Source organism: Athalia rosae, chromosome 3, assembly GCF_917208135.1.
Source record: "Athalia rosae chromosome 3, iyAthRosa1.1, whole genome shotgun sequence".
Taxonomy (NCBI): domain Eukaryota; kingdom Metazoa; phylum Arthropoda; class Insecta; order Hymenoptera; family Athaliidae; genus Athalia; species Athalia rosae.
The window spans coordinates 25274230-25293992 of NC_064028.1; the positions used below are offsets into that span (position 1 = coordinate 25274230).

A 19763-nucleotide genomic window follows, 5' to 3' on the forward strand; every position below is an offset into this window, starting at 1 on the left:
CGAGAAAGCCAAGCCTAAAAAAGAATTCAGACTCCCTGCTCCTTTTGTTTCCCCCTCGCTTCGCGTCCAGATATTACGACCTCTGACCCGCGACTGTAACGTTTCACTCTTTCATTTGTGAAATGCACCTCGTACTCTTTTCGTTTTGCGATTCGGGGTAGCTACGCGGTATCTGTCATCGATTTGTATTTTCATGATATAACCGCGCTATCCCTATCGGATGGTAGACGTGGAAAAAAGTCCTGCTCTCAAACGAAATTTTTTTCTCAACCGAGTTTCGTGTTAAGAAAATATTTGAAACTTCTCCGCCAGCTTGGCGTATACGATGATGCGTACGTTATGCGAGTGCTCGTGTGTATGGGCGGCTTATAAAAACGCGTTTAACGCGGACGTAAGGTGAAATATTATGGCGGGTCGCTTCTATGTTAATCATTGGATTAGCATAATACCGTGATTTTTCAAGGATCATTTAGAAATGCAAATAAATAATTTCATAATCATAATAATAACGATAATAAAATACCAGAACGAGATTATAATGCACGGTATGCCGCTGCGGCAGCCGCCGTATGTATATCGAATGCATGGAAGTAGTTGAACTATTTTGATTCCGCCGTGCGAGATGTTCGGTGCTCCTTTTTTTTTATCACCTTATTTCTTCGCGATGATTGTTCGGATCTCTTACAATTATTCATCGGACAAAAATGAGAATGGAACATACGACGATGAAAGCTATGTTCGCCGTCGGTACACGTGTGTATCGTTGTTTGTATCGCGTACTTACGGAGTTTATTACGGAAATTCTCTTTTCGAAAATGATCAACTACAGATTGACTTCTATATCTCGATTTCTCCCGCAAAGCTCAACATAATACGATACGATTCGTACGCACTACATTATCGGGTATAATTTTTCCGTGTCGACGCATCGGCTATGGGAAGTTTGGATCGAATCCTCTTTTTTGGTATCGTCATCTTTTTTCCCTACTCCGACAACGAGACGTCATAATGCCTGACTTTATGACGTCTCAGGGTGTTCGATGATCGTGATCCTGGTTGTCGTCGTATAACGCCCACAGCCGACAGCGTGGCAGCTCTGCTAGGATTCGGTTATTTTTATTTCCCTTATTTATTTAGTTTTTTCTTTTTGTTGTTTCCCTTTTACCCTATCTCATTGCTTCTCTAACTAGAATGAAATTTACTCAGACGTTTATTATGGGTTCAGGTTATATATTCTCAGCTGTGATCGGCCGACGCAGCTCGCTGTTTGTCCTTTTACCCTCCCCCCCCCCCCCCCCCCCCCAAAGTCATTTCTCCTTTTTTTTTCCATCCCGAAAGATGGGCAATATTACGATGTCCGCCAGAAGGCGAAAAAAAGGAGTAACGATTCGATACGTGTAATAAAGATCTACGGTGATTTTTTTGTTGAGACGTTTGTTCGCGTTGTTTTTATTCCTTTTCGGTTCGAATTCTAAACAAAGCCGATATAACCTCGGTAATATAAAATGACATCAATCACCAAATACTAGAACCCAACTCCTAATCGTGAGCGAAGAATCTCAGACACCTTGAGTTCCTTATCCGTTTTGATCTTGTCATTCAGGATCTCTCCCGAGGTCTGTTGGAATATTTGAGTCGGACGAGAAGGTCATCTTTCCGTTGTGTCGTCTCAATTCCAGCTCCAACTCTTTCGGTGGAAAGAAAGAACACGGGGAGAAAATAAAATAAAGTGAAATTACAAAATTACAAAAGGACGAAAGGGGGATAAAGTCCTTCGGGACTCGGGTCTACAATAACAGTATCTGACCCGACTTCTACACAATCGTAGCTGCTAATCAAATTATAACCGAAGAGCTGGTTAACCATTTTATAGCGAGGATCCGGATATATTTATCTCACAAATTCATCTCGATATATTATCAACTGGCAATAAAATACACGCAGCGTTATACCGATGCTTATAATATGCCGAAGCTGCTGCAGCTGATCTTATCTCGAGAGAAAAGAAAGGAAAAAAATTTGAAGAAACAATAAAAAAAACTAAAAAAAAAAATAACCTCTGGCTGGTGGTCAGCTAGACCCGGCGCCAAACGTTTTGTAGGAGTATATAGCATGTATGCGATGCTCTTTTTCATTCATTCTCTCTGTCTCGCTGTATTTTATGTATTTTTTCCATTTAATTTTTTTAGTACGTTTTGGTTTTGGTTTTCGTAACGTTCAGCATCTCATAGAAATTGGACGAGAATAAATAAAACTGTAGAAAAACCGAAACAAATCAACACGATCGATAATGCTTTTCTCCATCTTAACGAACGCTCGAAAACGCTAACTTCATCCCCCTATTTTTTTTTTACGCTCGGTGAAAACGAAAGAAGAATGGAACTATTCGTAGGAGATGTCGACAACCGATCGAAGAATAAAGAGAAAAGACGAAAAATAACAAACGAATTCTCAAAAGTCAAGGACGGTAGGTATCGGTAGACCCCACCAAATATCTTTGACTTTGGTGGAGAAATGAAAAAAAAAAAAAAACTGAAAGAAAGAGCTCGTCCAGGTTTTTTGTAAAAACCTTGTAAAAAGTCCAACGGTTTAGTGATTTTTTTTTCCTTCTCTTTTTCGATTTTCTCTGCGAAACGGTCGAGTGTACCGAAATAATATATTTCATACATTTAAAGATATACTTTGTATCGTCAATATATTTATCAGATCTTTGCAAAACAAATATTATTGTAATAATAATAATAGTAATAATGATAATAATATTAATAATAATAATAATAATAATAATTGTGACAATAATATCAATAATAATCGTAATCATAATATGGTACATTACCGCTAGCTTCAATTACATAATTTATACATACTTATTACATTACACATAACTAAAAGCGCATATACACAACAGAAAATATCATTAATAATAATAATGATAGTAATGCAATGATAACTATCGATGATGATAATAATAATGGTAATAATAATATTACCAATAATGATCGTAATCATAATAATCAATAATAGGGTTTCCTATTTACAGGATATCACACATACAGCAGTCGTACATATACATACATAATATAATCATTATTATTATTTTACATTGAACACTTAGCCGATAGCTTATAGATTATTGTGTGTGTGTATGTATATATATATATATATATATAATATTTATATGCAATATACTATATTCCATGGATGTTGTAAATATGTATAGATTTATTTACAAGTAGCGTGTGCGTAATATTTGTCGGGATTTTTGTTGAACCGTTCATCTCTCTCGTCAATTTGTCGAGTATATAATAATGTATTCTTTTAAATTTCTTTCGGTATTTACAAATATATGTATAATACGATCCAAATGGATCGTCATCGCGATCGTCACCTGCATCGTTATTAATTATCGATGGAAACGGCGAAGTAATTGGTATGACGTGTACAAGTAGCGTGCTATATGTAAATTGGTTATTTGTTTATGCATGTAGAATTATCACGCGAAGATCGGTCATTTCTCGATGATCTCTGCGAAATATGATTATGCGATATTTTTATCGATACTTCACTTCCGGAATTATGATTAATATTAATATTTTCATTCCAATTTATTATTTTCAAAATGCAAGCGACTGTAGACGTTGTTTATAATTTTTCCCCCATTCTTCATTCCGTCAACATCATCGTCGTCGTTGTTACAATCGTCGCCGACATCACCGTTACAATATCATCAACAACGTCGTCTTTATATTCATCTATTAATTTCTTTTTCCCTTTATATTTGGTTAGCAAATTGAGGCACAAACATGGCGGAAATTGTACATCAGTTTCACATACTTATTCGTTTATTTATTTGTTCTTATATACGGCCAATATCATACACATATAATCTATGAATTCATTTTTCTATATCTGTGCGAGTGTGTGTGTTTCTAATTGTTTCATCGTTATTATCAATCGATGGTTTTCTTCTCTAACAGAGAGCGAGAAAAGCGACAGAGAAAGTGAAGGAAATTAATTCGACATTCGTCTTCGGGGTCAAACTCGTGATGCGACTGAAGCAGTTATAATAATAATAATAATAATAATAATAATAATAATAATAATAATAATAATAATAATACTAATTTCACGAGGAAATCGACCTTGAAGAAGATCATCATCATCATCGATATATATTTCTCCTATTTACCTCTCCCCTTCTCTTCTCGATACATTGTAATTCGACGAGTATTTGGGTACCGACGTTAATCGGTATTCTTCTCTTCCTATTATTCGGCGTGTCATCTTTGGCTAATTCATAAATAATTAAAATACTTTATCTACACTGTATACCCACTGAATATCGCGCTCGTCGCGGAACTCATTCCGTGGTACGAACCGTCAATAGAAAGAAACAAGAAAAGAAGATAGAAAAAGATGGGGATGAAATGGGGATGAAATGGGGATGAAATGAAATGAATGCATTCGAAGCTTCGATCGAATAATGAAGATTCGGCGGTGGGAAGGATTTCAGCAACGGGCACGATTTTGTACAAACAATAGATAATATTCAAGGCTGGGTCTTCTTCGGGGTATTCAACCGAACCGAGGTTAGTACGCTGTCGCCTGATGATGCATCAGGGGGTTGAAGTGATGGCTCAAATGATGGGGGGGCGGAGGTCCCGGAAGCGGACTGTGCTGAGGAGCTACTCCCGGAGGTTGACAAACGTACCACTCCGTCAATTCCGGACCTACTCTAGAAGCCCCGTGGATACCGGGATTACTGGAGGACCCCGAACCGGAGTTATTCGGAACCTGAACCGTCGGTGGCTGAGGTGATTCGGTGTGACCCGTTACCGACAAACTTCCGCCGCTGCTACTGCTCTCCTCGCCCTCGCTCTCGTAACCGCCGCCGATTTTCCCGTCGCCCAAGGTCATCCCGTGAACCTGAAGAAGGAGGGAAATCGAAATAAAATCACGAATCGTCCCGGTGTAAGACACGCCCGAGAGGAGGTCGCATCGGAAGGAGAAACGATTCGACGCGGAGGAACTTTGAATCGACGCGACTCACCTTCATGTGCTTCCTCAAGGAACTCGGATGCGTGTAGGACTTGTCGCATCCCGATACTCGGCAGTTGTAAGGTTTGTCGGAGGTGTGTACGTGGCTGTGTTTTTTCCTGTCGCTGCTGTTGGCGAACCGCCTCTCGCAACCGGAGTATTCGCACTTGAACGGTTTCTCGCCTGAAACAGAAAATTAAACAACGTCAATGCACCGCGTCGTGACGCACCGATGAGTTTCGATTTCCGAAGGGGTGCGCGAAACTCGTGACTCTCCTCTTCTTCGACTCGTTTGCCTATCTCGTGTGTTTCCCGTATCGCGTGTCGAGCCGGCGGGAGAACATAGTTTCACTACGGGTGACACTCCCACCTCGAGTTTCGCTCGTTTTCTTTTCGCCCGGTGGTATTTCAACGTTGGCGTGAATTCGTTCATTGACATACCCCGCGCGTATTCAGGGCACACGGTGCAGATAAAACCAGTCATAATTTTCAATCTCCGATTGTTATTCGTCTCACAACTACTCCGTCATTTCCGTAGAAGACAACGCGTGTACGTAGCAGCGATACGTAAAATTATACATAATTCTCCGCTCCGAAATACCAGAAAATATAGCCGTAACCCAATTTGCCGTAGGATATTTTCATTTTGAATTCCTGGGGAATTCGTCTAGGGATTATTAGAACCTTTCCTTGCGTGATTCATGAGTTATAATCCCTACCTACCCCCACCCCCCACCCCCCCCCCCCCCCCCCGTCCGCCCCTCTGCCGCAGTCACTACTCTTTGCCGGGTTCTAAAACGATTATAATAACTATTTTATCCCGTGTGGATCTGGTCCATTGTGTTCCCCATTCTAAGAGTCATAACAACATACAGGGTTTCTGGACGGCACGCAGCAGAACCGCACGGGAGTTTTTGGGACTCTGGTTAAGAGTCATCTCCGCGCTAGCTCTACCTACGACTTCGTCTGCGGGATCACCTTTGTACGGGTATACGCATACATGCGTGTGCCACGGGGTATACCGTGCTCTTCAACTTTCCTGCACCGCGTATCTACGACGGTAGGAGAAAAGTAAAAGAAACGCGCGTTGCCCCGTTTGCCTTTGGCAATATTTCACGGCATATTGTTGCCATCTGCACACACAATCGACCCCTTGCATTCCCTCTCCTCGACCGCCTCCCTACACCCCTCTCTCGCCCCACTCTGGGTGCCCGCATCTCCCCACTCCGGGGCCATCGGTCCCCACCTCGATTCCGGTGGTTCGGGGGACTGCTTTTATTTATATGGTATTTATTTGCCAACCTGGAATACCGGGACCCCAAACTTTGTCCGAATCCCCCCCCCCCCCTCCTTCCTCTCCCACTTGCCCCGTGAAAAGAGGGAGAGATTTGAAAAGTTATTAATTGTCTCGTTATATGGGTGACACCCATTGTGCTCGCAAAGGATCTCCGTACGTACGTGTGTGAATAATTTTTCACTTTTTTCACTCGCGTTGTCCAAAGATTGTGCGGAACTGAGTCACGGACAGGGTCTAATTTTCTAACGACCCGGAGACGCGGAGAGAGAGAAAAAAAACGAGAGGAAACGAAACAACACTTTTTGGAATTTTTACACATAGTTTCTATTCCGGGAAAAATTTATTATCGCGGTTGAAAAAAGTCTTGCGGACAAGTTGCGTTACTGCAGTTTAAGAGAATTTTGGAAAGCTGGGTGTACGTGGAAATGAGAATTTTCGGAAACCCTCGGACGGTGTATACCTAAGTGAGTGATATATGGGCGTTGGGTATTGTCCGTCTTGGGACCATAGGATAATGGATGATTTTTGCGAGCATTGTATTGTGTCCGAGGACTGAAGTTCCTCTGGAACCATAGCGAACTCGGTAAAACGAAACATTGTTGCACCGGACGACCGACCCACCGTACCCCTGCGGACCATCTCGAGTGGATAATCCTCCCGTTATTCGTTCGGTATTAGCTGCCTCCCTTTTTCTCTTCGTCTTCCTTTTCTTTTCCTCCGCTGCTCGGCCTTCGGGGGAAATCATCCGTTCATCTTCCTACCCAGAAGACAACGTTGTAAACACTCCGACAAAATATTCCAGACTTTGACTCGTGGTAACACGAGTCCCGACACTTTTAAGTGTCTTCAAGGTCGAGTTAAGATCGGATTTAGATACGCCAACTTCTGAACGAGATTCGAATCGGAAGGAGCGACCTTCGGGATTATAACAGATCGTAGATATTGGATCGAGATAGGAGAAGAAGTGTCTCGTTGTCGGATACCGATATCCCGATATTGACTCCGAGATTACTCGAATCCTCGCAGAGCACCTCGCGGGCACCTGGTTTCACCTAAGAATCGACCTGAGAATCTACGTTCGTACGGTGATGGAATCCGCCGCGCCGCGCCACGCCGCGCACACCTCGAATAAAGCCAATACCCCGGAAGAGACGGACAAACACTCGAATTACCACACCAGAAACCCATCAGCAGCTGCCGTTCCGCGCACTTCCATTCAAAATCAGCATGGCGGAATGATCGAAGCGCCAATAGGGCATCGCTACATAATAGTCAGTCGGTAGATGAAGCTTCCAGACGCAACCCACGGATTTGTGGTTCTTTTTCACGCGGTGAATGTTTTCTACGCATCTTCCTGTTCTTCTCACCCCAGACAGATCTGTCCGCGTACGTTGCGAGGGAGTTCGATGACCGTTCGAGAATGGAAATTTCAAATTTTTCGAACGATGAAATTCTCGAAATCCGGTAGTCCCCGAGGAATCGCGTAGCCGAGGTTCGGACGACCGGGTCCGAGGAGGCTACCGTTCGGGAGGCTCTTCCCTGCAAGCCCGGGTTATCACTCAACTCTTATTCTCGTTCCGTCTTTTCTTTTTATGCGCCATCCTTGTCCGCTAGTTTACCGAGTCTACCGCGAGACTCCTGAGATCAGACGCCGAGATTTTTAGAAACTACCTCCATAAAAAATAGGGGTGCCACCGCTCCTCCGTTCCGGCGGTATGCCGACGGCATATATCTCGAGTTACCAGGGCCGGAGGTCACCGATTCGGATTCCAAACTCCGAAGAGGAGAGAGAACTTGAATGAAACTCGGAGGCCCCGATGAGTGTTCAACCGTGGAAACGGTTTCCGACCTCCTCCACTTCCACTCCGGATACCGCCTGGCTCGCGCTCCCTACTTCGGAAAGGGAGGACGAGATTTCGGAAAATCTTTAATCCGAATTAGCCGCCCCTGCCTAATTGTAAGTATGGCGGACATTTACAGCTGACAAGCAAATAAGGTGTAGTCGTAAATATCTTCAGGGTACGGTGGTACGGCTAGGCGCTGAGATTCCCGGTGTATATAGTCGTCACGTTGCACCAACGGCAGAAGCAACAGCAGCTTCAGCTTCCTATCCGTCGAGAAATCAGAAGGGTGATTTCATATCTCTTATTTGCACTGCGTGCCATGGAGGAGAGGGCAAAAAAAATTTAATGGCGAACTGCCCGCGCGGACCCCGAAGAGTGACGAAGAGGGAGATGCGAGATGAAGTTATTCCGATCTTCCTCGTCTCCGGAGAGAATAAGTAGGCGAACTTCGAGAAGGAAAAATCGACTTTTGCCGGACCGGAAAACGCAGAGTTTACCTCCGTGCCGAAGCGCGCCCCGTCCAAATAAGGGGGGATCTCGAAGCTGAAGAGTCCCGTGAAAAGTGTTTGCAAATAGTATTGAATGGGCTAATTTCCCGTTCTCAAGTGCCCGGATCGTTTCCTCCTCGGGTCCTCGACGGACGTGAGTTTTGGAGTTTCCGAATATCCCGCTTCTCCGAACCCTCAAAACCCAGCCAGTCACGCCGCTTTTCTTTATTCACGATGATCGCAGTGCGAAAGTTTACCGCCTGCGGGATCAGAGGGCTGATCTCAACACCGCGTGAATGAAGCTCCAGCACCTTGCGGGGATCACCAGCAAAAATGCCCACCTTTCTTCTCTTTCTTTTTTTTTTTTTATCTATAGTACTCCGTACCGAGGAGGAAGGAGGACCCCGAAGAACGAGAAAGGGGCTTGTTAGGCCCATTGTGAGGTCGCCGAGTATTTAGAAGAGCGAGTGCGGAAAAATCCTTGGGCAGCGGAGCCACCACTTTGGCAAATGTTATCCCGCTGGATGAGCTTCCGTGAAAATAAATACCCTCGAAGAACGGAGCTTGAGGTATTCGAACAGCTGATCCCGACGGATCGTCGTAAACCTGTACTCGGATTATTTTGCACCTGGAAGAGTCCCCGAGTCTCGACACTTGGCCAAAAGTTTATCTATTGACGTTATCACCGGACGTTCGTCGAGTTGAAGGGAAGGAGATGGAAAGAAATACACAAGCGGACAACGAGCTTCTCCAAACAATCGCTTCTCCCCGAATGATTATGCCTAAGCGTATTTTAGTCACGGTTAATTTAGTTAGTCAACGTTTAGCCGTTAATAGCCATGATCGGATGGATCAGCTTCGAAGCTGGCTAGCTGAGAATCGATCGGTATATTTATTGAGTTCGAATGACTCGGCGGTTTTTGCGACGGTGAAGGTTCCTCTTAAAAATTCTTCCTCCGCGTCCACCAGAGGTCGAACAATATCACGTGGTTTCAGTCTTCGGCTAATTCATCGGGGTCTCAACTTTTCCTGTTCTCTGCTCCGGTGTGCGTGTGGTCAGTTTTTCGGTTTATTAATCACCCTTGTAAATTCTCGAAGAAAACGTCCGGCGGGCGCGCCGTAAAAATTGCGAAATCAGGTCCAACGATCCCCAGATTGACTCGGCCGCCTCGAGAAATCCCGCGATTCCACCATTTTGAATCGCGATTCCGAACGCCGGAAAAAAAGACACCTTCGTTCGATCGGAAAAGGGTTTCCCGCTACGAGCGAACGGTGTTTCACTTTTGGTCTTCTTTTCATTCCATTCCGTTTATTTTTCTCTTATTCTATGGAGCAGTTTTATATTTTACGATATACCGAGCAATTTGACATCTCGCACGGAGCATAATTCACGCTGGCCGTTCCTAGCCGAGAGATGTTGAGGTGAAGAGAGGGGTACCTTATAAGAGGTACGTGTGCGAGCGCATCGAAACCATTAGAGAAACAGTCTTCATAAATATAGCGGACAGCGAATGCTGTTGCGGCTGCCTTCGCGTTGTTCATTTTATCGTTTTTGCTCCCCCTTTTTTCCGTAGCCTCCTCCTCCCGTTCTTCTCGTCGTTTTTCTTCTTCTCAGTCGGGAGAAACGATTTTTTAAACTTTGCTTTCCAACCGCGCTTGATCGGCAAAGGTTTGTCTTTTCTTTTCTTTTTACGAAGAAGAACAATATTGGAAAATATCTGGACGTGCGACGGGAAATTATAACGTCCTTAAAAAGGGGGAGCTTCTTAATAACGGGTGTACACAAAAACTCGGATCAAGTTACAAAATTAAATTACAATACAGGACCCCAACCATTCTCGGCGGCATAAACCCCATCTATAACAAACTCCGGACTTCCAATGAATTTTTCAACGTCCTCCGCAGGATTCGGTTTTTTTTTTTTCTCTTCTCATTCTCGCGTCCCGTGTACGGAACAACCGTCGCCACAAATTCCCGCATTCATCCAAGTATGACAAAAAGTAGCATACTCTCGCGGAACACCCGGTAAATGATATTCGACAAATCGCGAATTGATAATTTGCCCCTCATTGTCTTGTTTCTCGAAATTGCGGGGAACCTATATGATCTCTTTGCTAACGACCCATATGTTAATATTTCTATCCCTCGTCCCACTCCGCGGCTGTAGGCTGAAGGAAGAGAGAGAGAGAGAGGGAGAGGGAGAGGGAGAGGGAGGGAAAGAGAGAGAAATACGCCCTCAACGGCACGACGATGGTACAGGGAAAGAGAAGGGGATAGTCTTGAGGTATTATGAAAATGTTGAAGAGAGACGAGCGACGAGCGAGAGAGAAGAAGAGGGCCTCGCATGCGGCATTCCTGTATACGTAGCGTCCCGGGTCCTCTCCCGGCATACTCCCGACCCGCGACCCGCGACCCCGACCTGCGCCCCCTAAATCATCCACAGTCCCGCAGCAGCACGCGGAGGAGCGAGCTAGCTGCTAGCTGGCGATATTGTTTTGTTTTTCTCTCATATCCAACCTGGAGGGTTTATTTATTTCCCAGACACGGAGACAACCCCGCGGGCCCGTCGCTTAAGATCGCGCTCGTATAACCGAGCGCGATCCTCTCCGAACTGTGGGAACAAAAATCTGCTTCACCCTCGCTCGCTCCGCGTGCCAAATATTTTATGAAATCAAAAAACCGACCCACCCACCCATCCCCGCCCCGACCGATCATCCTTTGTTTTTCTCCTCGACGCCGTCGCGCGACCGAATGAAGAAGATATTTTAGCGAGGCTCGATTTTCGATCGTTGTTTGAATTACTTGCGGCAAAGCTGATTTTCTCCTTCTTTTTTCGTCCACCGTTGGTACGAGGAACAATTATAAACGCGTCGTGCGTCGTGTAATTTGATACGGGGCAGGAGGGAGGAATTCGCTTTTTACAGCTAGGCGGAGGAAGAACGACGTTACACGTTATACGGTAGCCGTGTGTAATGCGGAGACCGGAGAGAGGAGTCTCTTGCCTCAGGGGTTTTCGGGTTCTGCGGGATTTAGGGTTTGGAATATAGGTATGGTACATACGCGTCGGGACTGGGATTCTCCCGGGGACAATGACGATCATTGAGAAAATATCAAGTGTCCTGAAACATTATACTTTTATGCTATTTAAACGCTTTTTTTTACACACACTTGTACTCGCGCAGTCTCTCTGTGTCTATAGTTTCGACTATGTGTGGCACAACGTGAGCGTAGTTGCCACGGGGTTTTCCAGAAGTGAAATACTCGGAAGACACGGGAGTTATTCATCGATCTGACTTGAACTTTTTCACCATTCGTCACGGGTTGTGAATCGGCGATGCACCAATTACATGTATACAAGAAACGAAAGAACACCCTTGCAAAGTGAAAACTTCGGAAGCGATTTTTATGCGTATGACGAATCTTCAACTGCCCTTGTTATTTATGTTTTTCGTTTGAACGCTATTTGGCGTTTTTTGGGTACGTTGAAAAGTTTTGATCGCGCTTGAAAATAACCGTAGGGCGTTGGTAATAGCTGTACATATCCGAATGAAAAATATACCTATTCGTACAGCGACTAAAAAACCAAACACTTCTGGTTAATATCACGAAATGGAAACGTAAGACTTTCCGTAATCCCGGCGAGTAGATAAATTCCTTTCTATAATTCAACGGTTGGCTATATAAATGCCATATCGCACGGCGCGCGGTGAAGAACTGTGTAAATAAGTGTAAACTTCGTTCTCCAAGTTTACACTCGTCCGCGTCTATGAGGTATACATTTCCTATTACCACTCGTCCGCGGTGTACGGTGCGATGTTACAAAATTAAACAGCTAGAATTGAAGTTAACTGTAAACGCGTAAAATGGGAGCAAGCTGTACCGAAAGGTCTAGCCTTTCCCTCAACTTTGATTACCTCCTACAAGAACCGCCAACTTTTGTTTTTATTGGAGGGAAGCCAGTGCTCAATTACGTTTTCCGCAACACGTCGCTGTTATCACAGTTTCGTATTTCAAGATGGCCACCATCGCACAGCTGGTGCAGGTTTTTAGGGTTATCTGTCATTTCGTCGATCTTCTCGATCGATTCTGCGTCACGATATACATTTGCAGCCTGCAGAGATGCGGAAGAGGTACGAGGAGATGGATTGAAATCGAAGAAGAAAAATTAACAACGACAACGACTCGACGTGAACCATTAACTGTATCAACACCCGACTTCCGGTGCCGATCGTTTAAAATGTAGCTACAACTGACAAGATCGAAGAAACTGTGTTTTCATGTTTGATTGTCTTCCTCTATTTTCTATTCATTCGCTATCCCGCTCTCTCTCCCTCACCAAATTACCGATCTCTGTGTCTTCCGCCTTATTTTCTACAAATAATGAAAAAAGAGAACCAAATACGACGGACGGGAAAAGAGGGAAAACGGAGAAGAGGGAGACGAGAATCGGCGACGGTGCATCGTTGAAATGAAATTGGTTGAAACCCTTCTCGGTAGAATTTGACCTTGATGATTCGTTCTCACCATTGCACAGCTATGGGTGTACCGAGACCGATGAGCTATAGATTTAATTAATCTTGAAATTGATCTCGCGGGTCAAGCTAATTGGACCGATCGCAATGAAGACCTCGAAGCCCTATTTATACACGTAACCCCTATCTGAGTTCGACACACTGTACCGGTTGACTGCAAAAGAATTGAACCTCCTTATTATCCGACCCCCGAATACCGACCTGCTTCTGACGCGGTTTCGCCTCGGGCCGGATTCTCATCTTAGGCCAGACCGCCTGACGCCTTTACTGCAGATGCTGCTGCAGTAGATCCTACCGTACAGCATTAGCTACTTTCAGGATTCATTATTTGAACGTTAAAATAACTAAGGGGCAGATTTCGAATGATCGAAATCATCGGGGAGTCATTGATAATTCTGTTCTTTTTTGCCGGATGAAAAAGGGATAGGCGAAACGAAAAGAAGAATAAAGGAAAAAAAAAGAGAAACGTGTAGGCGTTCGAAGATCAGCAACAGCGGTATCTAAAGCCGCTCGGTGTTCAGTAATTTACGACTTGGTATAGGGCTACTAAAATATCGGTAGCAAACTGAAGCAGTGTGCTTTATATTTGCTCTTCAGGCACTTCTTTATCGATTTCCGAACCCCGCCGACTCTCGTTTTATGTGCGTTTGCAGTTGCTTTCGTTCGTCTTCTGCTTTTTGCTGCACGAAAATACACAGAGGTGATTCGATTCCGATCGGTTATATTTTCTGGAGAAATCGCGAAATTTCTGTTCAAGTTTATTTCGGAATCTACCCTGCGGAAATCGTTGCTCTGTATATTACGTGTACATGCGATGTACATGCGATATACATATATCACATATAAATTGTGTGTACAAAAGTAACTATAAAAGCTATATATACGAAGCACTTGACGCCATGCACCCCCCATGGAGAACACAATCTGCCACTCAGCCGCATATTGCGATCGTGTCTTTACTCCGTTTTACGACCTTACGATCGTACTATAGGTATTTCTATAACGTCGTATTATTATTTTTCCTTACCACGCTGCTTTTCAAAAATAATTTTCACCAGATTGACGCGAGAGTGATTCTTGAATTAGGAAATTTCCAGAGCGGACGGAAAATTCGACGTGCCGAGATAATTCCGAATGGATTCGACGCTGCGCGAGCACTTTGTTTTTGGAAACTGGAAATTCAAAGGCTTGAAACTTCGCGCGACACTACCAGTGAAACATCGTGGTATCGAATCGCCAAAATTTGATTGGAAATTTACCGCAGTTCCGAGCTACAAAATAATTTTCGAACGAGCGATCGTGCGAGCTGGTTCTCGCCGCGGTAAGAAAATATCGAGATCGGCCGGGTCTCCGTGGAATTTTTCAAGTACACGACCGATTGTTTTCCAAACAATGTTTTTCGTCGTTCGGTGTACAAGGTGGCCATTTTCATTTCCAGTTCGCGTCACGGTTTATCCCTCGCATTCGATCTCTGCAGCGTATACACGCCGTGAGCTCCCCTGTTTTTAACGCTCGTTCTAACACCCCTTCGCGTCGTTGATCCCCCATCATCCCCTAACCCCTGGAAAATGCTAACCAATAGGAGATGCGTAAGTTGGGGTGAATCCCATTGTCGGATAGACCAATCAAACGCGAGCCATCGGACATATGCAACGGATGACGTGTTGCCTCCCTCTGGTAAAACCCTGCAAACCTGAACTTAAACCTAAATCCAAAACCTTGGGGGCACCCAAAAACTCCCAGCGTTTTATACATCGACGTACTGCTTATACGCTATCGCTTATATCCGCTCTTAATGGGTGCAGATCGCCGTTCTTCCATCTCGTCCCGGTGCCCGTTCACCCCATACCGTTCGTGGGGATTAAAATTTATACCGTTTAGGGCGCGTGCTGCTACCGTGTCGCCGCTGCTGCGGAAACCATCCCCCAAACCCCCGCGAACCGGAGAAAGAGACGAAGATAAAAATGAAAATAAAAAACAGAAATGGGCACCTATACGTGACAAAAAAATAAACAAATGGAAGCGGACTCGGCACCCCGCTCGGTTGTCCAGATAATTGTGTACGTTCTCCCGCGTGCATCGGAGACGATCTTTTATTTTTCTCGTGCCGCGCGATGAATTCATATACACCCGATTTTCTGTTTATTTATTTTGGCGTGCTTTGTACAGCGCCTCGAACACCCCTTTCGAACGACTTCGTTGTTTACGAAATGCACTCGAACGAGCACTACATGCTTTCGATTAACGGCCCCCGGGGCAAGCCCTCGTGGCGATTGTTTTGTTCGATGCGATGCTCGAACGCTACCTCGCTAAGTTTGCAAACAAACCGAAGGGCGAACATCGAACACGATCCACGAGCGTAAGAAATCATCGCGAGGAATACTCGTTGAATTTGGGAATCCGCTATTCGTTTCCAATATTTCCTCGTACCCTCGGACACTTTGCTCTGGAATGACCGTGGGAAGCCAAAGATAGGCGAGAACGCGACGATCGTTCGGCGAAACGGTGATCGAAAGTGAGTTATTGCGAATCTGTGCGACAACGCAACGTTCAAATTTTATCGGGGGGGGGCAAAGACGCCGACCAGAGCATCGAATCGGTTGTATTCGTTCGCCGTCGGTCGGTCGTCCGCCGTAAGGACGAACCAATGTGACTATAACCCGGCGCCCGTCGCGGCGTTTTAATACCTCGGTATAAATATGTAAATACAATGTCCTTTGCCGCTATCCTCGGGAGCATAAAACTCGAGGATATATGGTCGGGTAATTTCTTAATTGCGTCGAGAAATTCTTGTCATAATAAAAACCGCGCTGATTGCCCGAAGGCGCCATACGTTGCGGCCCGCAATCCTTTTTTCTACGGTAAGAAGAAAAACGAGAAGGAAGAACACCTCCCGTCCGATCCCTTGGAAGCAAAATGATCGACTCACCGGTGTGCGTTCTCTTGTGGATCTTCAAATTCTCGGATCTCGCGAATACCTTTCCGCACCCAGGGAAGGGGCATGGAAATGGTTTCTCCCCCGTATGAACTCTGATGTGATTGACCAGTTTATATTTCGCCTTGAACGCCCTCCCGTTCCTCGAACACCCTTGCCAGAAACATGCGTGTGTCGTACATTCCGGTCCTCCCACGTGTTCAACGGTCAAATGCGTGACGATATCGTGAAGCGAGTTGAACAATTTGCCGCAAAGTTTTCTAGGTCCGGGAGCATCCTGGTCAACCCACATACACGACATTTCTTGTCTCTGAGTCGCCCCGCCTCGCATATACCTCAGAAACGCACCGTGGGGATGGGTGGAGTGCGTGACACTGGGATGTTGCTGATGGTGTATCGAAGGTGGAAGATGGGGAGTTGCGAGGTACTGATGATGACTACCGAGCCTCCCGTCTTGAGGGTAATGACCCGGATAGTGAGTGGCGGTCAGAGGATGCTGCCCGTGATGCGGAAACTGTTGCATACCGGCCGCGGGAGAATCGTGATGAAGAGGTGGAAAGAGTCCCAGTCCGCTCTCGGGGGTGGTTGGATTCGCTGTTGCGTTAAATTCGTGCTCTCTTCTGAGCAGAAAGTCCCTGGCCGCGTAACCCGCGTGTCCCATGTGGTGTCCCATGTGCGGTGCCATGTGGGGTCCTGGATGTGGATGATGCGGGTAACTCTGGGGATGGAAATGGTGCTGCTGAGGAGCATCCCCCGTCGGTGGCTGAACGCCGTTAACGACGTTCTCTCCGCTCCCGGAACCTGGAGACAGTTTTATGCCCAAACTTGCCAGGTGATGGGGATGCGAAGACACGCCGTCCAGAAAAGCGTTCATCATGGTTAGACAGTTCTTTTTCACACCTAGAAAAACTGGACACTGGAGTTTTGATGTCGTGTCACATTCCCCCAGAAGATAAGAACAAACTTTATCGTGCACTAGTCGCGGTTCAACGCTCGTTGCACCGTAGCCTATCCACTGGTTATTTCAATATGGAAAACACGGTTTTGGAAAACACATTCGGAGTGTCCGAGCCATGCATGAGGTATCATGCGCACTCTTCACATCACTGTCCTTCTCGGATAAATACGAAACACCGGGCGGTCCTTCATCCGATTATTCCGCTGGTCGTGAAAACCACCTTTCGGAGCAAAACGAATGCTCCAAATATCGAAAATCGCACGGTAAAAATTCTTTTGAAAGAAAGTAGGAATCGAGGAAGGAGTAGCCGGTGTGTTCCTTGCTGCGTTCACAGCGGGACTGACTCGGTAGTCTCCACGGGGGCGATGGTTCGCATTTTGGTTGGGTTGTACCATCCCGCAAAAGGGGCGTTTATTATCCCCCTCGACCCCTCGTCGCCCCGTTGCGCAGACGATGTTTCCGGAGCCGGTTTCCCCAGGATACCAGGCGCGCATTGGTCCGGAGCGAGGAAAGCCTATTGGATATGTTGGCTCGGCGATCGCGAGCCAATCGGAAGTTTCGATGGGCGATTTCCAACGACGTTGCGCATGACCGGTACCGCCCCTCGGGTAACGCCCAATTTTCGAAAAAACTTGCACGCGGAGCAATTTGGAGAACGGAAAGAGGGAGAACCGGCAAAAGGCGAAAATATTTCAGACCCTGTCAACGTCCCGATGTGCCAAACGGGGAACTCCTGCTCCTTACGATTCACCGAGTCAGCGTGATCGGTATCTGGAACGAAATTCTTTTTGGCACCATCCCCCGGGATTACACGGATACCGTCCGATGGATCCAAATCTTGATCTCAACTGTTATTATGCTGACCTCCGCTAATCGTTGAAACTTTATTTCTCTACCCACTTCACCACCCTTCACCCTTGTTATACCTGCTCGTCTATTTGTTTGCTTCGTGCCGATTTACTGACCCTTTTTCAATGTGAGCAATCTTTTTTTCGCGGAACGAACGGTCTGCGGGGGTTGTACGAAGCAGGTAAATAAAATGTAACCGAGACATCGATGACCGCAGAGACAATGAAACGATTAAAACCGCACGGGTATTATAGGTACGGACTTTCGAATCATTTAGTCAGAACTACACACCTGCTGCACACCTGTCAAGCTCCGATCAAAATGATGATTGGTCGAATTTCGGTTACTCGGAATCAAAACTTTCGCCATTTTTTCTTCTCGCGTTCTCCCCTCAAAAGTATAAACTGTCCAAACGACGTTAGAATTGATTTTCCCAACGTTCCCGCTCAAGTATATACAGACCAATCTTTCTCGAATTCCTAAATTCAAATGTTCAACCCTCGCAATACTTTGTTCCAACCTTTGACCTCTTGGGCGATGAACTCGACGAACGCACGTCGGATTCGGAAAAATCGATCGCCGTTTAATCGTTTGGAATCGAGTAACAATTTCTTTGATTAACTCCGGTGAGACAGGAACAAAAATTGGTAGAAATATTTCCCATCGACTCAGCGAATAGCAACGATTACCGATATAATAAATGACGAGGGCACGGACGATCCGTTGACCGATTTTCCTGCAGCGCTGGTCCTCGAGTCGGGCACAATTTGAAAAATATTCCCTTGTAAATTTCAAACCGGTCATTGTCTTAGGATAGGTCATCACTCACAAACACGAACAGCAGTTGCACGGCGGAGTCATTATATTTAATTAATCATTAGCTAATACAAATGGCTCGATTTATAACCCGCTGATGTATACCCATCCCTCGGGAATAATATCACCGACGTCCGGTGGATGACCATTGTAACGTCATGCGGTTCGTCGGAACCGATTTTTTTCCTACGATTACGACTCTGCTCTGGCTTCTCGGTCATTCTTCACTTTTGAACTTTGAACTCGATGCGACGAAAATTGCAAAATAGGGTTCGTTACCGCGATTATTCTCGAAAGGACAAAGCTCGGGGACCCCCCTGGTGTTTTACAAAGGCGACGACACGCCCGAAACAAAGACGAGTCACCGATCTCTTGATCTCCGATGGAACAGCGATCGGATCTGTTTTCTGGATCTAAATATCCGTCGGCTGAAATGTTTAACCTTCCGTTACCCAACATAATTATACGAATGATGTCCCGCGTCTGTTTTTACGACTCTCCGTGAAAATGAGAGAGAGGAGCAGAAAATGAAAAACAAAATAGAAGAAATAGGAAAAAGTGGGTGGAAGAAAACGCGACACTGCGGTGCAAAGCTTCTACGTATACGAGGAGAGAAGAAAAACGTGGAAAAGAAGTCGCCGACGCAAAAATATATCTCCGCAGAGATCCTATTCCAAGATTAAAAATCAGATAACAAGATAGATACGCGTGCGGTGCCGACCATAACCTGAGATCTTGTCTCTAACTCATTAGAGAAATGCAGACGATCTTTCGAAACCTGCGGGGAAAGAAACTCAAATCTCACAGCCGCGGGAGGTATACGAAGACCTCGAGCGTTCGCCCGAGCACGAATAATAAAAGGCGAACGCACAAAAATCAACGCCATCTTCGATTTAGCGAAATGTGAGCGAAAAACAAGAAATGTCTTGGCACTTTTCTAATTTCTCTCCCGAAGATCTGCACGTCGATCGGCCGTTCTCATCCCGTTTCATCTCGCTACCTTGGAA

General features: G+C 45.5%; 1 protein-coding gene across 1 annotated transcript; it reads right to left on the reverse strand.

Annotated features, from left to right (window-relative positions):
• Positions 1-2695: 2695 nt before the first annotated feature.
• LOC105686818 (pair-rule protein odd-paired) lies at positions 2696-17415 on the reverse strand. The gene is made up of 3 exons (XM_012401958.3): positions 16128-17415; positions 5051-5220; positions 2696-4926 (listed from the first exon to the last, which is right to left on the reverse strand). The coding sequence occupies exons 1-3, from the start codon at positions 17008-17010 to the stop codon at positions 4591-4593; spliced, it is 1389 nt and encodes a 462-aa protein (XP_012257381.2). The 5' UTR covers positions 17011-17415; the 3' UTR covers positions 2696-4590.
• Between the last annotated feature and the right edge of the window lie 2348 nt (positions 17416-19763).

Excerpts from the sequence above, each read along its gene's own strand:
- LOC105686818 (XM_012401958.3), bottom strand. The coding sequence starts at position 17,010 with ATGATGAACGCTTTTCTGGACGGCGTGTCTTCGCATCCCCATCACCTG. Across the intron at positions 5,221-16,127 it reads CCACAAGAGAACGCACACCG|GCGAGAAACCGTTCAAGTGC; the intron begins GTGAGTCGATCA and ends TTTCTGTTTCAG. Across the intron at positions 4,927-5,050 it reads CCTTGAGGAAGCACATGAAG|GTTCACGGGATGACCTTGGG; the intron begins GTGAGTCGCGTC and ends CTCCTTCTTCAG.